We start from the raw sequence: 19,861 nt of genomic DNA, 5'->3' as shown, positions 1-19,861 counted from the left end.
TTATGCTACATAGATTAGTTATCTAGAAAGAGGCAAGTGATACCTTTGACCCACTACCCATAGTGCAAGGCAACAGGAAGCCAGGATACTTCAATGGCAAAATGAATTGATCACAATTGCTGAGCGAAGGGTCTACGATTTTACTGCATTTATCAATACAATGGCTGAAACAGATGGTGTGTTAGAGCATTCGACTAGCAATGGCCACACTTCGGTAAGTACGAGGAGAGGAAGACATACATTGTAGAGGAGTTGAACTGAAATCTTCGAACAAAGACGATCAGCTGCGAACGAGATCATTGGTGAACTGGCTGGTGTATGTAAAGTGTACGGACATATGTTCGTACATCGCAATCTTCAAAGCCTGTAGCGAAGTGTTTTTCATTCTTTTGTTTAGATTTTAAAATCAAAAATTAGCTTAAAATTTTACGAAAAATTAATAATACCAAAGTTTTCTTGGATTTCTCGCATATGTGTCAACTATAGGATGGTTGTTATAATTTTAGACTACTGTATTATATTATTGATATTACAGTAGATCATGATTATAATTGATTAATGTGAACATAAAATTTTTGGAATGAATATAATGCTATATTTTTTTAACATAGAAACCCTCTTCCATTCTCTCTCGTCAAGCTTGGGAAACAAAACGGAAACTTAGAAACAAGCAATGGCTACAAACCATTAAATACAGTACGAAAACCGTCAGAGTTACAACAGAAAATAGGTAAGGTCGATTGTGAAGCTTGACTTCCCACACACTGCACCACATGACCCCTGTGGTCTCTATGTAAATTCCACTATTTGCTCAGACGTCATAGACATATGATGAAATGAGTCATGTCATGACACCTGCTTTTAAAACTTACGTCTACGTGAACTCATTGACTGAAACAGTTTTAAATACATTTGAGAATTTGAAATGTTGAATGCTTGATCCTTGGAGGAAGAAGCGAGTGTCTACCTTCATGCTTGATCAAATCATTTTACCACCAGCTTCACATCACTAACAGGGTTTCAACATTTTTTTCCTATGCCTGTACTTTGGAGAGGTAAAAGTGAAATTTACCTACTGTGTTCAGAAAGAAATATCTGTCCATAAATATACATTAATTGTATTCTTGTTGTCTAATATGGCAGCCAACTAGATCAATACTTCTAATGATTGATTTATGTGAATGGTTGTGAAAAATAATTTTGTAATTTTCACAAAATCATTTGAATTGAAACTATTATGTGTATAGTTGGTCAAAGAGTTCTGCTACTGATGGTAGATAAAGACTTAAACCAGTGCATAAGAAAACATACTTTCCAAAACTACTTGTCCAAGGCATCTTCAACTTGTCTGGCTAGGACAGATAGACAAGTATCATTTCAAGTGTAAGTTTTACCAGTACCCATGATTCCTTTCACCAAAGTTTTGCATTTTTAATATGTAATGTCAATGTTTTTGATGTTAAAATGTCTAGATTTATTTACAATATAAATGTTTCTGAAACATTGCACAAAACATGCACATGGTGATACCTTTTGGTCTCATAGTAGCTTACACTTACCACTGTGATTCCAGCAGTGATTGGTAGAGGCAAATTCTGACAACAAGGAAGTTTTAACCTTTGTATTCAAATGAAAGATGGGTCTCCTCCATGTCAAAAAGTGAGGGCCCCTTTTCTTCAATTAGAATCCAGGAGCAAGATATGCTGTTTGAAGTAATCAGCTACCATTGTTTCTTTGTTTTTGTTTGCTTTAAGGGGTTGGTAAATAGACAGGTATATTGTTTACCCACTCCTTGCACTGTTTCTCAGCTTCAGTGTATTTACATATTTCTTATTTACATGTAGTTAGTATTCCTACTGTCTATGCTTTGCCATTGTTGTGTATCAAACCACATACTAGTACATCAATTGTCTGTCAAGTTGACCTTTTGACAAAGGTCACCACCATTGTTGTAGACCACATGACCCACTTCCTGTTGTCTTGGTATTGTTCCATAGGTCATGTTACCATTACTCTCATGTCCAGTCTCTTTATATGGTCACACGTAACATGGATGTAAAGGGTTGATATTCCCCCATGTAATACCCACACAGTGTTTTCGCCAGAGTGCACGAATGGGTGAATCCCCACCTAGTATATAATTTAATCTAAATTCCCCTCTGTAAAATCAATTGAAACTCAAGACTCCTTGCCCTTGACAATAAGATTTTAAGAAATTGACGAAGCCAGGATATTGATAGTGGCATGCCACACCATGAGTACTGTCTCTGATGTGACATCACCTCTTTGATTAATACTGATTATATGTTGCAAAAGAAAGTGAATAGGAATAGAGAATAGGAGGAATATGAATTTAAGATCATTGAAATTTTAATAAAAAAGAGGAACAGTCTCCCCATCTGAAATATGAAAATGATTAATTTAACTGAAGAATATGTATGATTGATTAAATGCATTCTTACTTTAATAATTAAATCATTCCACATTCGGCAGTACTGCCACCAAAGTCTCACCTCAGGTGATCTTATACATACTTGTACATGAAACAGAATTTTAGAACAGCTTTATAATTTGGAAAGGGAAATTTTCCATGATAATCACTATCATCATCTAAATTGGTTGCTGCTAAGATGGTTGGTTTGATATTTAAGTCTTTGCTGAGACCAGACTGCATACTTGTACCTAAAAATAGCATCCCTTCTTTGATATATTGCTCCATAACCTTTGATCATAGGTTGCTGTCATTTGTCAGTATTACCATTACTGTGAGAGATGCTCCTGTTTTAATGTGATTTGTCTCAGATTTATGGTGTTTTTCCATTAGCCATTTGGAGCAAATGTGTAATTGAAGTTGCAATTCAAAACTTTTGGTAGATACGAGCTACTATACCTTTCTGCCATAACTGGCTATATCCAATGCAGCTTTATCGGTGCCGTTGAATTTTGTAAATTGATCCATCATGGTTTGAACAGCGTAGAACAAACCAAGAAGAAAAGAACAACTCATATGGTAAAATCTACAAATCAGCAAAATCAGAGTCAGCCTCAATGGAAATTCATCTGGATCCTTTATCGTTAAGATGTACCAAGCAGTGAAAAAAAATGAAACTTTCACCTTCTTAGCAGTAATGTGTGATCAAAAATAACAAAATGGATTATATCTTTAGATTTTGAGTGTACGTAATGTTCTCATATGATATGAGAACATTACTCCAGAACATTTCAAGTGGACCAATGCATTAGCACACCCAAAATAAATGGCTCCAGGGTCTATGATCATTTACACAGTCCAGTCACATTTGACAAACCGATATTCACCATGGTTCCTGATCTGTAATAATCCCTCCAGTGAGATTTTAAATGTGGCAATGAAAACCCAAGGAGAGAAATCTTTTGCAGTTTGCCATGTCTTTTGTTTTATGTGAAAACATGTCTTTGACATTTTAAAAATTCCCGTCACTGAAAAATGTACACTTCCTAGGATTGTTTCTGTATAGTCCTTTATTATGATGCATCAATTAAGTACAGAGTTTGAATTCAGGCTAACTGGAGATTAAGATAAATTATTGTTTTCAAATTGTCATTCATCAACATTTGTGTCATTTATCAGCTGTACTGAGGTATGTTGCATGATGGCATTTGTTATCAAATGAGCAAGGAGCTAGTCAGTCTGTATTTTAAATATCAGTGTCAGTGATACCACATAGCTCTGGTCTTTGTGGAGCCCTTTTTTCATAGCAGAAAGATATTCCTGAATCTCTGATGAAAATTAATAGGAAGTAACTGAAATTGAGAGACTTAAAATGTGTACACATATAACCATAGGTGTACCATCTTTTAAAAAAAACATGCCTATTTGAAATGCAAATTCATATTTTCAATCCCTGCTCTACAGAACATGTAGCTTCTGCAGGGAAATCTTCAAACTATATTGGGTTCTTTTTCCCTCAAAAATGTTTAATTGTATCGATTATTACCATGCCTAAAATAGAGTTCAGTATAACATGTTTATTTGCTATCAATAAATATCCCTAATTCTACTGTCCATGCCTGAACTACCATAACTCACCAGTGAAACACTTCTGAAATTGCAGCTAAAGTCTGATTGCCTGCAGGCGACATGTTCAAGTACCGATAACTTACCAGATCAAGGGAGAACGATCCCACGGGAACAAATATCAAGTCAAAGGTGTGACACATGTTGCCTGATCTGAATGGCAGCTGGTGTTTCTGTCAACACCGTAACAGTTGTCAAACTAATGCCCCAGTAATGGTGTACCTTATTATTCAATGGATTATTGAGCGATGGTCAAATTTATTAATTTTTTTCTGAAAATTCCTTTCGTTATCTCTTAAACATTACATGTACATGTGATACAAACAATTCCTGAGGTCAAGGATGAACACTTGCATGCAATCGGCAAATGATGTTTGTCAGTGTAGGTTGCGCTCAGGTATACTATCACATGTTTGGGTGGTGTGAGATTCAAATATTTTACTAGTAATTGCCAAGTATTACTTTTATCAAAAGGGAGAAAATGAGTTTCCATCATGGCGATACCTCTACAAAAGCCAATCAAAGGATATATGTTCAGGAATACATATTATTTGATGGTGATCTGCTTTCTTGAGCTTTTAATTTTTTTGATAATGACCTTGAGCTTATGGGTTGACATATGCCATGCTATAATCAACATCGATCTGATTAGTAATTAATATTCAAATTGTAAGTAATCCGTTGTGAGTCTTCTTCTATTTTGAAATGCATAGTTGATTGCCTGTTCTCATAATCAAGCTCTTCATCAAGAGTAATCTATGATTAGCCCTAAATATTGCTTCTTTCCTTGATTTGTGAATGAATGAGCACGGTCTTTGAATTAATTCCAAGCCAGCTTACGTGTCTTTGATTCTGAAGTGCAATAGCGGGGAATTGTGCATTCAAAATTGATTAATGTAAAATTCTCACTCGATCAAGTTGATGAACACAAACTGTATACATGAATCGTCTTGATATTCAGTAATGGCATGCGATATTGACCAAAGTTCTAGAACCACACAGAATGGATCGGGAACCCGCAGCTGTTCAGAGTGTGTTACATGCCTTCTGCCCACCTCTATGGTTTCTCTCTACAATGTTTATCAAATGGTAAAATGCAGACATGACGACATGTGTATCCACCCACTACCACCAATATTGCAATTATGGCACCTTTACTGCATGGTTTGATTTAAACATTGCTTTGAGCGTGATACAAAGATTCCTTAGAAATATTTGAAATGTTTAATATGCCATTTGCAAATTTGAAATCTCCCAAAACAAAAAATTCAGTTTATCATGGAAACATTTCTTAAACATCACTAGGTGGGGACTAACATGCCTTTCATATTTATTCTTGTGTAAGTGCGAAAAAAAAAGAACACAGTTGCCTGTAACCATAGAAACTGATAATTTTCTTGATGCACAGTTACCACAGCCATTGTATACAGTCTAAAATACTACCTGCATGTAATCAACCCCCCAGCAATAAGAGATCTTTCGATGGTATTGCTTGCATTGTGTATTTCAAACATGAATAGCTCCGCTATAGTCTAGCTGAATGCTGTTTTCTGTTCCATTCTAACTCAGCAACACAAAGTGAGAAAAAAAAATATACACTGCCACCGAGGCATTGAAATGAACAGCTAGGGTTAATGAAATATGCATTTTTCAATTATCTCTAGTGTGATGTAAGTTGATAGAACTCGTCACCGCCATTGAGTGAGGAATCTAAATAACATTGGTACGAAGTTGAGCTCTCTGTAAAGATTTGAACATGTGTACCGTTAGATAGTGATGAAATGAAGACAGCAGTGAGCTGAAAGAGACCTCAACACTTTAAAAAGAGCAAACAGAAGTCCCTGTTTTCTGAATTACATGCAAGGGAAAATACAGCAAAGTTAGATAGTTACTACCGTTCTTTATTATATTCATCTACATGGCAAAATTTAAGTATCTCAATATACAGTACCGCTCCAGACGTTTATGTGTATATTAATATGATTAATGGTAATCTTCTTTTTACTGTTACTATAGCAACATGAGGTAAAATTGCCATGATGCTCCAATTTTAATGTGTCTGTCATATTTTATGAGCGGTAAAGTCATTTTAATGATTATGTCTCTGTAGTTTGATCCTTTGATCTGTGTAATCGAGGCAAGGTGTTTCACTTCAGTGGTTTACACAGACCAGTCTTGGCCATCAACTACCATACAGAATGACACATGCATACACACTCCCCAAATTCCAAACATATTGGCAGTGGCAACAGCTATTCCATGATTGTGTCTTAGGGCATATGTTCAATATGGTTCATCTTTCAATCATGCCTTTCCATGGTGACATCTTATGGTTGTTGAAAATAGTGTTACTGTGGATGCACATAATATGCACGTATATGCAGTAAAATAGGTGCGTATCAATATACTTTCTCCATATGCGCATATTGTGGCTTACCAACTTGTAACCGACTGACCGCCAAACATGCCCATATCATGTCATAACAGCATGTAACCCACTGACCACCAGATACGTCCATATCATATTATACCAGCATATTACCGATTGACCACCAGATATGCCAATATCATGTCATACCAACATGTAACCCATTGACTACCATATTTCTGTGGTACACTGTTGTTTGCTTTGCATCAAGTTGGATCTCTATGCAGGAAGGTGGTGATGTATAATGGCTAGTGATATGGTGTATTCACATTTTGCCATTCTACACATACCATATTCTGTGGCATACTGTACAAAATTTCAACAATCCATGCTACACTCTATGTACCCTGTAATAGCGACCTTTCCTGCATTTTGTCCTTTCGCACAGTGTTCTTGATGGATGATCAAAATGTAAACAAGCCGACTCTCAATTTCACATTTGATGAAATGCCATATTGTCTACATTGCTCAATACCCAATCATATGCTAGGTATCCATGAAGTCTCATTCAGTATGGTTTATATCAAATCTATGCCTTCCTCTATAAATTAAATATCATCTACAGTTACATGTACATGTACATGTCATTGTGCTGTATGGAGTCCCTATCATGTCATACAGTACACGTTATTGTACTTTGTAATTTTCTTGGAAATATGCCGTGTTTTAACTTATGTTTGATACTTCCAACATCCCATAGTACACAGAGCACTGAGCAAGCAGACCACATAGCTTCTATCTGCCTGCTTTATCCTATACAATATCTCTAATATATGTACTATGCTCAGTAATCATAATGTCGTACAGCTATACTAAAGGCTGATATTCAGTCCTACAATGGTAAAACACTGAATACTTGTTGTGTTTCAAGCTTTAAGTCATTTGCTGCTTCAGGCAGTGAGCCGTATACTGTACATGGTGTGTGTATTGTAAATTGCGTACTTGCAGTAGTTAATGTGTTTTCTATGCAAAGGTGACATGCCATGTTACCGTGTACAACTAGCCTGTGGTAAGCTCGACCTATCATTGATCCCTCACCAATCCCATTGCTGCAGCCTAAGATGAATTCAAAAAACTTACTCTTAGTAGACTACATTATTGCATGATTGAACTGAATAAATGCTCTCTTGGAAGCCATATTCAGTACAGGGTAGATATTATCCTCAGAATCGACGTGATTTTTAAAATCATGTGTGATCGAAGATTTTCACAGAAATTGAAGTGGTTTCAGAAAACTTGATTGCCATCAAAATTGTGCACTGCAATGACAAAGGTTGTCCTCACCTGCAAATTATATTTCTGCAATGAACAGTCACAATTGGAACGACACAATGATTGAATGGAGCGAATTTGCATCTCTGTACATTCACTTTTGTGTAGTCATCTATATGTAGCACCCATGACTTGATATCTAAGACCGAAGACAGAGTACCGGCGAAATCATCTTTTAAAATGAAGTAAAGGATAGACTTCATCGGTACATGTCTGTGAATAAAAAGTGAAGGAATGTGGGAGAGTAAGGTCGTGATTGTTTTTTCTGACTGCAATGTTGTGAATTTTCTGGGAGAAAGTTGATGCCGATCGCGTTCATGGCACACATGCGCAAATGCACTATCCAGAGTATTCACCCCACTCAGGCACAGATGTCATACTCTATACAGCTCAGTGAAAGACTGCGTAGGATTGCATTGCGGTCATCTTAGTCAAAAGCATTTCACACAAAAAGTAACATTAATGAATGAACATGGCTTGGTGAAATGACTTTATTTTACACAATCGCCGACTTGAACAAAGTCTAAATAAAGGACTGAATAACTGGGTTGTTAAGTCTCCAGTGGCAACAAGCAAAGATATCATGGCTCAGGTACAACAAGCATAAAAACAGACAATGAATTGAAGTTTACCAGAAAGGATATGTCTACTAAATATGTTACTGGACATGTAGTATGTGATATGACTTCCTGTCTAATAATACTGGAGATTTGAATAGCTGCAGTGCTGGAGTGATACATGTACAGTGAATACCTGGCAAGATAGGTTGATGAAATATCTTGTGAAATGTGTGAATGCCTGCTTGATGAAAAGTGGTACAGTTCATTGACACACTGACCAAGTAAAATAAATTACTGAAACACTGCCAAGTTTTCGACTATAAAACAGGTGATTTGACAGTTTGTCCAGCAAGCAAGACTAGTAATGCAATCATATGCCTGTACTTGTCAGGTTAGCGCATGTACATGCACATGATGTTGAACTTGATTCATGTATTTGAACGCATGTTGCCTTTTTGAAGATTAATGGATGTCATGCATCGTCAAATAGAACCAGTAACATGTCTAAGTACTAGGACTAAAGTTGCCAAATTTGTATCATGCATTGAACAGGTCTGATTGTATTACGTTTTCTCTTTTCAATCCCTGCCTACAGAAAAACACAGGGAATTTCACAAAAAGGCACATCAAAAGAACAGTTTACTCATCGACCAGCAACCAAAGAGAACAACGATGTTATCCAGGAATAGACTTGCGGTGCCACCAAGTAAAACTCATGAGCTCAGACCGGACGAAAAGCCTTTAGTTGCCATTGACAGTGATAGGTAAGAACTCCAGATACTTCATTTTATTTCATTAATTGTAAAAAATTTTAGAGAACTTCACCTGGAAGGCTTTTGAGAGGTAGTGATGAATCTGAAAAATAGCCAATTTTCAGTATTAAAAAATGGTGTTTTCCTAGGGGGCCTCCCACAGCTTTTTGAAGGAACTGGGCCGCCTAGGATCATGTTAATTTGGAAAATTGTGCTGTAAGGGCCCAGTCTAATTCAGTCTTGCACAGACATTAAAATCAGTACCATTCTTATCTGATATTTTATGATGGAAAAAAAACGGTAAAGAATATATTAAAATACATCTATATTCATGAATAATTTCAGGTAGGCATAAATGGCAATCTTCTATTGACCATTTTGGTATCAATGTTTGAGTATGCATACTGTATGTGAAAGCTCTGCATGTGCTTCCAGTAGATTTGTTTCAAGGATGCACAGCTGTCCTCCATGGCAAATGGACAGATTTAATTGATACAGCACAAATCACTGCTATGTATATTTGATGTATATTTGGGCAAATGTCAGGCCCATTTCAGCATATTTTTATGTGTACATCTGTGATTTGAGCTGATGTGTTTCCAAAGTGTTTAAGACCAATGTGACGTAGATACATGCACACCATACACTTTGGACATAAAATAAACCTCAAGTGAAATATAAGTTGGTTTGTAACTATGGAAACATACATAATTTGCAATTAAAATTGGTAATATCAAACTAATACTTAAAGTGGCAGGTTATTTTTGTCAACATTAAGTCTAAAAAATTGATTAACTGAACAAAATGTTTAGAAGCAAATCAATGGACTAAACACCAAAATAGACTGCCAAGAAGCACTGAATGTGAGAACCAGGAATTTACATGTAGGCAGTCACATATGATCAGCCTCACTAGAATGCATGGTTTTTAACCGTCTTTTCTCTATGATTTTCATTTCACAGTGAAGATGAATTTGATATTTCAAAATTACCATCCCAGGTAAGTTTGGAGAATTTTTATCATTGTTAATACGTGTGTGTTTGTTTATGCGTGTTGATGTTCACCACATGAAGATCTTCTCGTTCCACTTTTGATGTACATGGATATTCCATTTTCACTCCACTCCAGCAATGTAGATCAGTAGGTACATGTAGGTGTGTGTTAACAATGATACAACCTCAAAACAGGTTGCCTTGCATTTACGTAATTGAGAGTTATACGTAGATATGCTTTTGTGATGTATAGACACCAACAGAAATTAAAACATATCATATCAGCAAGGGAGAGAAAACCCTGAATAACTGTAGTGATTAAACAATTCCCAGGCAGCAATGAAATGAATAAAAGTCTCTAATCCGAATTCAAAAATATCATTGACATTACTATCAGATTGCAATTTGTCTGTATATTATTTGACCTGTGGCCTTCTATATGTCAGATAACTGCTGAATGCTAAAGTCGCCGCATCTGTTACCAGTTTATTTGACCAGATAAAACATGTTTCTAATTTTATTACCGGTATACAGTACAGCTGTTGGACATTCAGTGTCGATTACTTACAGTGAAAATCCGAGTACACGTAGTGCAGATTCAAAGATCAACTTTATAGCCATGACATGCTATCAGTTGGTTTCTTCACTTTTTTGTTTTCAATTGTAAATCACACAGGGCTGAGTCAAAGCTAGTCAGATCCTCAACAATATATGAGCTATAAACATTACCATTGATAAATATTTCATACACTTTTAAGATTAAACAACAAATTTTTGCTCCTAGAGTTGAATTTAATATAGTGTTATGTGTAATTTCATAATATATGTTGCTGAAAATAATGGATGGCTGATCATATGTGGAAATGTTATGATAGAAATTCAGACTTGACTTTTGATTCTTTCTGCCGCACAGATCAACATAGATTTAAGTCAACAACTCTTGAAGGATGGTTACCGCCTCGATGAGCTTCCAGACGATGAAGATTTAGACTTAATACCACCCAAGCCCTACAGTGATCGATGCATGTGTTGTCAAATGCACAACTCAATTTGTACAATCCAATGATTCTCTGTCGGTTTTGATGGTGAATATTTCTGTTCGTCAACTCAACGTGTCTAGAAGATGCAGCCCGTCGTGTTGTGATCGTGCCACAATGATGTCCTCCACACATATTTTGATGATGTCATCCTCTTGGTATGGTGATGACGTCAGCTCATATTGTTATGATGTTTCGTGTACTCAGTTCCAACCCTGGTGACTTCTTTGAGGTATTCTACATAGATCTTCCGCCAAGTATAGAGCGTCGTAGTGGTCACAGACCTAACAGCATCGCCTGCAGAACTTCTAATCGTAAATGCTGTGAAGGCATTTTCAAATTTTTTTTAATGACCGGTGGATTTTAAAACTTCTGTTCTGACTAAGTAGAAGTTGGGAAGACTCAAAGTCTATGGAAAGATCTACCAGATGGTACCTAGTGAAGATATTGATATACAGGTTCTTTCTGTGAGGAAATCTGTGATACACAGACAAAATTATTGCCCATTGGAAAAATTTTGCCACAAAGTGAAAAGATCTACACAGTTTCTTTGAGATACATACCGGTAAATATGTACTTAATCCAGTGTTGAAAATTTCACCTAACTGTCAAAAAATATTCTTTCTCCTAGCAGAAGGGCAGGTACTTTAACTTTATTCCCTTTTGCTGACACATCACCAATGTATACATATGTTCATGTATTACCCCATTGACCCCCCTACTTCTAAGTGTGTAGGTCCATCCTTTTCTATTGAAACAAAGGGAACATACCAAAGTCAGGTAGTTAAATGATTAAAAATCACTTGTAGTCAGCATTTGTGTATCCAAAGGACCAAGTTACTGGCATGTTTGCGTCTTTAATAGGGGCAATACAGCATTTACTAATGTACAAACGGTAAGCCACGAAGACTGCTGTGTAGAATATGAAAGGATATTTTTGTGATGTCTTCTGAATAGTGACAAAAGTGGTTTGCTCATTCTCCAATGGGGCTTTTGCATGCCTGTTGAAGTGGATGCCATGTTCCAAATTTCCTCTTTCCGTCGGTTAAAATCAAGAGAAGTTTTAAGTCGCTATTCACATTTCAAAGTGTGTGATTTGTCAGGCATCACCAGTGAAGGTACAGAAAGGGGTTCCACTGAACAGATGAAAAATGTGATGATTCAGGAACTACAAAAGGAAAAACAAATTGAATTCCAATCAAATGCTTCACCCACCAGAAACTGGGAGTTGCCACTTCTTGTGACACATGTGTCAGGAAAGCGATTTCTTCTCAAATGCATGGCATCTTGTGTACAATTGTTTTAAGATTAACCGTATTGTATGTATATTTACAATTTTGGGTTCAGCATGTGACAAATTTGGTATGCTATACTATGTCTTACAAAAAATTTGTGCAGTGGGGCCTTTAGGAAAGTTTGGAATGAGGTAGGAAGTCCATCAATATCAAATGTAGTAGCGTTTCTCAGAGCTTTAATTAATCTGCTGCGTTGACTCATAGAATCAACAGAGTTCTAGACTGAATATATGAAGCAGCTGGGTAGTTTTTGTAGGAAAAGTGATAGTTTTATTGCAATGTGTTAGGTAGAGTCGGAGATTCAAATATCTTTCCAGTGCGAGTATGAATCTATCTTGACTCAGAAACATGAAAACGTACAGTGTATAAACCACAGTAGCATGGTACAATGCTCAGACCTTTTTATCCATTGCCAATTGCTGCATAATCACAATTTGAGTATCGATTCAAGCTTCAAAAAATTACGCTGCGTCAATTTTACTAGTATATTTACCACAATCAAAACAATCAAAATTTGAACCTGCATAAATTTATAATGAAAGGAAATTCCCAAGCTATATGAAATGACAATAGATATATGTTTTCTTGATTTATAATGGAAACTTGCTAACCAATTGTTAAAGTTTCTACCTTACATCTCAAATTGAGTGTAATCTGTGAAATACCACGTTGCGTTTCAATGAAATTCTTACAGATGTTTCTGTGCAATCATGTTGATAACTCAGTTATTGAATGAAAATTTACATTTTTCAAGTTTGTTTGTGTCTCTATAATAGGCATCGAATTCTGTAAATAGGAAATCAGTTGTTGTGTACGTGTTTATTGGATATTTGACTAAATCTTAAATAATGTAGAATACGAAAATTTCAGTGTTTTATCCACAGTGCTTCCAAAGTTACATACAATTAAAATTCAAATTCTTTGTTTGAAATATTATTAGAAAGAAAAGACATTATTCTGCAGACTGATATGTGTAGATCAGTGTAAATCATCTATGTTTTAGAAGAAATACTTTTCATCTAACTTTAAAGTCGTACATTATAATCTTGTTAAGCAGTAGTGCAGATAATAGGCACAACACTGAAATTTGAATTCATATGATGATGTAAACTTCGTTACTTGCCATATTTTCACCCTTTGCCTTGAGAGCGCGATTTGTATTGCGATATTTCCATGGTTGCATCTGTATCTTACGTGTCAGCTTCTATATACTGCTTTCACAATGTACAGGGTAATTTAAATTTTCATTGGGATGTAGGAGTGTGTTGTCCAAAACGGTACAGCCCAGCAGTATACATTAGATTTTAATCTCTCTAGCATAATAAAAAAACTATGTCAGGCCCCTCAGACTCACAGTTCCTGCAAATCATCATTTAAAGATCATTTTCTGTGATTTATGTCCACCTGTCTCCTGTGGGAGGCAAGTGATGACGTCTTGTCTGCCAGAGGGATTTCATACAGAAAATCTTAACAGCAGTCAAGACGGTATAGTATTCAGAATTACAAATAACAGTCCTTAAAATGTCAGGAGAGAATAGATAAGTGACACACTACAGGGTTTTTATGTACTCAAGGTAGACTTTTGCTGTTATATCAAAATCAAATAACCATATAGATAATGAAAAGACAACAGTATGATGTTCAAGTATCATACTGATAGATTCTCACAACTCAGTGCTGACTATATTTTGATGCCAGTGTATTTCTTTGTAGTCATAACAATGTTAAACATGAGCAAGTTTAATTTTCCTCAGTTAAATTCTCTTTCATTTCCACCATGGAAGAATAAAAATATTGCAACTCAAACGATCTGCACCCTAATCAATTATTGATGTAATCTTCAATCACTTGCAGGCAATCCAGATCTCATCTCCTTTAAGGACTGACATTTTGTAGTTGAAATTTTTAGTCGTTCTCCATGTTAACACATAAAAGTTATTTTGTGTATAGTGTATAGTTTTACAAGCTATTATATGTTATTAATATTTTCTTTATTAGATATTAGAACAGTTTTTTTTATTCATTTGTTTTGTACTCCCCTCCAAGGATTGTAGAAATGTTATACGGACTTTCAGTTTACAAAACTCAATATGTATTCTCTGAGATCAGTTGTTCAACATTATGGTCATCGTGCCAATTGTTAAAAAAGTTTTCACATTTAACCAACTTTTGACTTAAAAAACTCAGTGGTATCATGTCACCTATCGTGGTACAACTCAAACCACATAGGTGGCAACTAAATGAAGTGGTCACCCTACCCTGTCACCCTCCCTATTTCACCAGTATGATGGGCCTGAATGCTCGGCATGAAAGACCTTGAGTCAATTCAAAGTACGGTGCTTCAAAAGTGTAAATGCCAGAGCCGTTTGGATTTGACAGTAAATATTTAATTCATGTCTCTCATGTGTATATGTTTACAAAAGTACAGAATTGTTTTGATATTCTGCTGAAATTCAAAATACATCAAAGAACTGATCAACACTGTTTTATACATCAAAGAACTGATCAACACTGTTCTGGAAAATATTTTCAGGGAATATTACAGCCAGATTATCAAAATAAGAGACATGTTACAGGCCTGGGGCCATTAACAGTCTGTGTGACAACTTTGCCAGTGTGATTCCAGTCAAGAGTATAGTTGACGATGTTCAACACCTAGATGTACCCATAGAGAAAATCATTTTCAGACTTTGGTTAAAAGTGATCTTTTCAAACAAAAGTTGGTGGCTGTACAGACCATAATCATCAATCAAAGTTCCAGATTACTGCAAAGTTCAAAATTACTGTGTTTAATTGTACAAAGCTGTGTCAACTTATGCAAGTGTCAAATTCCATGTCTCCACCATATTGTGCCAGATTTGTGTATGCCAAACTAAGGGTTTGTCATTAAGCCATTTACTTGTAAGTTAAAAAAACTAACTCTTTTGAATTATGGTAACCAAAGAAAACTAGTTATTTTTGCAAAAATATAATTTCCTAAAATTTAGGATAGGCACTGCAATATAGCAAACAAGCTGAACCATTTTCTTTCTTGTAGATAGTATGTAATTGTGAAATATTAAATAAATAAAGCCACCATGACTCCTCTTATTAAATGCCTGTTTGACAAACTTTCATTGCTGCTTGAAAAGTCTTCAGGCAGTTTGCTTTCTGTCAGTGATTTCCATAGCAACAGCATCAAGGATTTAGTGTCTTGGTAACTTTCAGTGGAATCAACTCCGTTAAATTGATTAGTATGGGTGTCATGCACCTGTGACAATCCTGTTTCCATAACGGTTTCCAGGTGTTATCCTACACTGGTGCCATTTCATCAAAGACTTGCTCATGTACATGTTGCACTATGTGTAATTCAAAAGTTTAGGTCAATCTAGTCATATTTTGCTTCTCATCTGTCATTTTCATTATTGGCATGTTCGTGTACATGTTGCACAATATGTAATCCTAATGTTTAGGTCAATATTGATATATTTTGCTTCTCACCTGTTATGTGCATGTTGGCATACCCATGTACATGTTGCACAATGTGTAATCCTTATTTGTAGGTCAGTATTGTGATATTTTGGTTCTTATCTTTTATTCTCTGTATTGACATGTATGAAATGAAATCTGTCCTTGCCAATCACTGGAGTTGGCCCATGACGTGTGACAAGTGGGCGGTCAAGTGTACTCATTCATCTCAGTCGGTATCTTCAAACATCATATTCTCTGAGGAAGTGTTGGACTGACAGATCGACCCATACACAGGTGCTGTGTCGCCTCGAATCCTAACTACAACTGAAAGTGCAGTGTTACTATTGAGTTTCTTGACAGCTCCCAGGGATGATTATGTCTACTCACATGGTTTGCCAACTGCATGATAGAACACCATGTTACCATTATGTACCTGAACTTCATTATTATTTAGGTGTACTAGACCTCATATTTCATGTTTGAGAAGGCTGCTGTGTCAGTTGTGGACATAACGTTATTTCTTTTAAGTTCTGTAAGTTCATTACAGTAGCAAAACAGTGGCTTCATTCGTAGTTAGCATTGGAGTTGGCAAATTAACTTATGCATTAATTACTGAATCTGTCAGTTTTTGAGAGTCACTGCATCTGAAAAAAATGGTATGATTGAAATTTGGACATGATGCATTAGCCATGTTCAATACCGCAAAAGGTATGTTCCAAGCCTTGTTACTGCTTTCGTAGGACACAAGAAAAAGATCGATATGGTTTAATGATACTGTGAAGATTTCTTTTCTTATGTGGCTTGTTATTTTCACATTAGAAATTCAAATTTCACATATTTTACTAAAGTTAGGCTGTAGCATTTTTTCTCAGTGTACTTGGTTTAAACCTAAACTCTTTTAAACATTCACTGCCACAAGAGAAGCTGTAGTAATTGTTAGAGTACATGCCGCCATACATACAAACTATTCAACATGACTACATTCAATTGTAAAGGACAAGCGTATGGTATGTTGAGGCTTAATGGTGAAATTTTGGCATAATTTTTCACAAGTATCATGAAATTTAGACTCTCAAAGTCCCTGGTTTGTTACAGAGCTTTTAGTTTCTGCACTACATTGATCTGTCCTCAGCAGTGTGATGCAAATGCACCTTACTGAATAAACCAGATTGCTTTAATAAGAGGGTACAAGAAGGCCAAAGTACATAGCCACATTGGGGAATCTAGATAAAAAATGCTCTGACAGATATAGTGAAAGCAAACAGACCAGATTCATTCCATGTAATTGCGTTTTATTGAACCAAATGTCACTCCGAGATTCCCAGAACTGATATACCTTACATGAGTCTGTCCTAATTTTGAGTTACACATCTCAGTTTGTTTCTATTGTTTACAATTGTCCTTGGCATTGCTGCCCAGCAAGAACAATCTGTAGACATTTCAAATCATGGAACAACTGAATTGTATCAGCCAACTTCACCAAGCCGTATAAAACCATATTTGAAAAACAAGAATACTCAATGGCGAATCGGACCAAGCCATACACCATAGTCAACAGGACTTTAGTAAGCTTTAAACTGGAGACTGTCAGACTTCAGTATCCCATCACTCATCAGAAATTTAGGATATATCGGAGAAGCAGACATTTAGCCATTGTCTAGTACACGATGCAACTAGATTATTTTAGAAATAACAAAAATTGTCAATTGTAAATAAAATATCAACTCATAGCATATTTTTGTGTGTCTTTTTTCTCTCTTTCATCCGCACAAATAACGAATGTAATGGTAAATTTTTTTGACGTAAGTCAAGAACCATGAATGTCAATTTTGGTATCAATTGTAAAACAACAATGCATTGATTTTCAATTTAATGGCAACGTCAGAGAGAGAGAGAGAAATTTGATGCAGGATGTGAAATTTTTTATTGCAGAACTCAAAACTATACTACTAGTCACCTTTTGAAAACCTTCAATATTAGTCACAGAGAAAACATTTATTTGAAATTCAAACTTGTAAGATGTTATTACTGGAACTATCCAGACAGCATATTGCTCTCTCTATCATCGTAGTGTTAGCATTGACTGTCTACAGCAGCTAGTCTCACTCCAGCCTGTGATTTTTGCCAGCTAAGCTCAGATGTTACTTGAGCAAGTGCCTTCAATGTGCTATGGGAATTCCTCAACACACTGAGATTGTGCCAGAAGTGTTTCACTATGCTATCATACTTGATAAGCGCAGACTAGAAACCATATGGACTGGCTTGATATATGCTGCTCTTAACCAATGTTAATAAGGTACCACAGACTATTGGAATGTGAAAAAGCACAGGAAAGTTACAGGTACCCTGCAACGCACTGCATGTTAAGGAACCGTTCAGTTTTTATGGCTGGGGTGGGGGGGGGGTGTCATCGTAATTTTGGAATCCGCAAAGGGGGGGTCATCACTTTTTCAGTGGTAGGAAAGGGGGGTCACCACATTTTCAAAAACATAATACCTACAATAAAGTTCACTTTATGCCATGGCCATGATCGACCCTCTTTACCGGCGGGCAGCCATAAATTGACTGCATGTAATGACCCATGACCCTCTTAACGGGCAGACACCTTTGGTGCCCCACTCCAATTAGGTTTAATTCATGCAATGGCCGTGATCAACCCTCTTTACCAGCGGGGCACCTTTGGCGGCCCACTACAATAAATACGTTTACTTCATGCAATGGTCATGATCGACGTGTGGCCCATGACCCTTTACCAGCAGGCCCGGACTTTGCCAACCCACTACAATAAGCAGCGGGCTGCCTTCGGCGGCCAACTCATATTACAGTAGTATCTAGTTAAGTGCCTATCTCATCTTTGAAAGACCATTTACATGCTCGCGACCCTGAATGGTAGCACTGAGACAAAAAGGGGAATTTGCATAACAGTGTGATGGACATAAGTTGTCTATGGAAATGAAGTTAAAAATTGCCTTACAGTTGTTTGCATGGATGTGGCTGAGAAGTTTGTGCACTGGCATCTCTGCTACACGAATAAAGTGCGCCGCGTACCGGAGTTCAAATCCAAACCGTGCGGGTAAATTTGACAAATGGGTTATGGTTATTTTTCAGCCGGGGGGGGGGGGGGGGGGGGGGGGGGGGGGGGGGTGTCATCAAATTTTTCGATCTGACAAAGGGGGGGAGGGGGGTCATCTTTTTTTCACAAACAATGCAGGGGGGTCTATACTTTTTGGAAAACCGGCGACAAGATTTTGCCGGCCCCCCAGGCCGTAAAAACTGAATGGTCCCTAAAAATTGAAAATTTCTGAAGTCAGACAAGTTTGCTGCATTACATATTTCTGCTTGCGACAACATCCTGCACAAATACGTATGCATTTCTGTTGTTAGAAATCTTTGACATAGCAAACCACAAGGAAGTATGTAGCCATGCAATGTTAAAAATATGACCACTGAGGGCGCTGTTCTTCCGTGTGACATTTTTCATGTCAAGCAGATACACTTTTTGAAGTGAACTTGCCATAAATTTTCTGTACAGTGCATATAGGTACCAGCATAAAACATACTCTGGCGTACATGCTCAGGAACAGAGACCCTGATGATACATAATGGTACCTTAGGATGGTTGATAAAGCACCTTGGAGAAAGAAATGCTAACAGTTGAAGACAACATTTTCATTTCTGTTATTTACCATGTCTCAAAACAATATCGTACAGATATCAAGTTCAACATCAGACATGGACCTGTATATGGCATATCAATTGTGAATTCTTTGACAGTTGCCAAAAATTACACATTGCAGGTCTAAATCACATACAGCAATTATGGGTGGGGGTTCACAGACAAATAGGAAGTTATAGTCCATAAAGCAAATCTAGAGTTCTAGAAAGGTCATAGGGTCAATTCTTTCACTGCGGCAGATAAAACACCACAAACTGAGCAAAGTCTCACTGAGGACTCTCAGTTGTATCATTATGTTTCATGTAAAACAGTCACAATTCAATATGGTGAACAGCACTTTTT

At 36.6% G+C, this 19,861-nt stretch overlaps 1 protein-coding gene across 1 annotated transcript; it reads left to right on the top strand.

The window, feature by feature from the left end:
* Nucleotides 1–68: 68 nt before the first annotated feature.
* On the top strand, nucleotides 69–17,576 carry LOC139121587 (protein FAM219A-like). The gene is made up of 5 exons (XM_070686621.1): nucleotides 69–214; nucleotides 640–730; nucleotides 8,913–9,081; nucleotides 10,032–10,068; nucleotides 10,975–17,576. The coding sequence occupies exons 1-5, from the start codon at nucleotides 161–163 to the stop codon at nucleotides 11,125–11,127; spliced, it is 504 nt and encodes a 167-aa protein (XP_070542722.1). The 5' UTR covers nucleotides 69–160; the 3' UTR covers nucleotides 11,128–17,576.
* Nucleotides 17,577–19,861: the final 2,285 nt, after the last annotated feature.

The sequence above is a fragment of the Ptychodera flava genome, chromosome 21, assembly GCF_041260155.1.
Source record: "Ptychodera flava strain L36383 chromosome 21, AS_Pfla_20210202, whole genome shotgun sequence".
Lineage (NCBI taxonomy): Eukaryota > Metazoa > Hemichordata > Enteropneusta > Ptychoderidae > Ptychodera > Ptychodera flava.
This window is presented reverse-complemented; position numbering and strand designations above follow the sequence as displayed.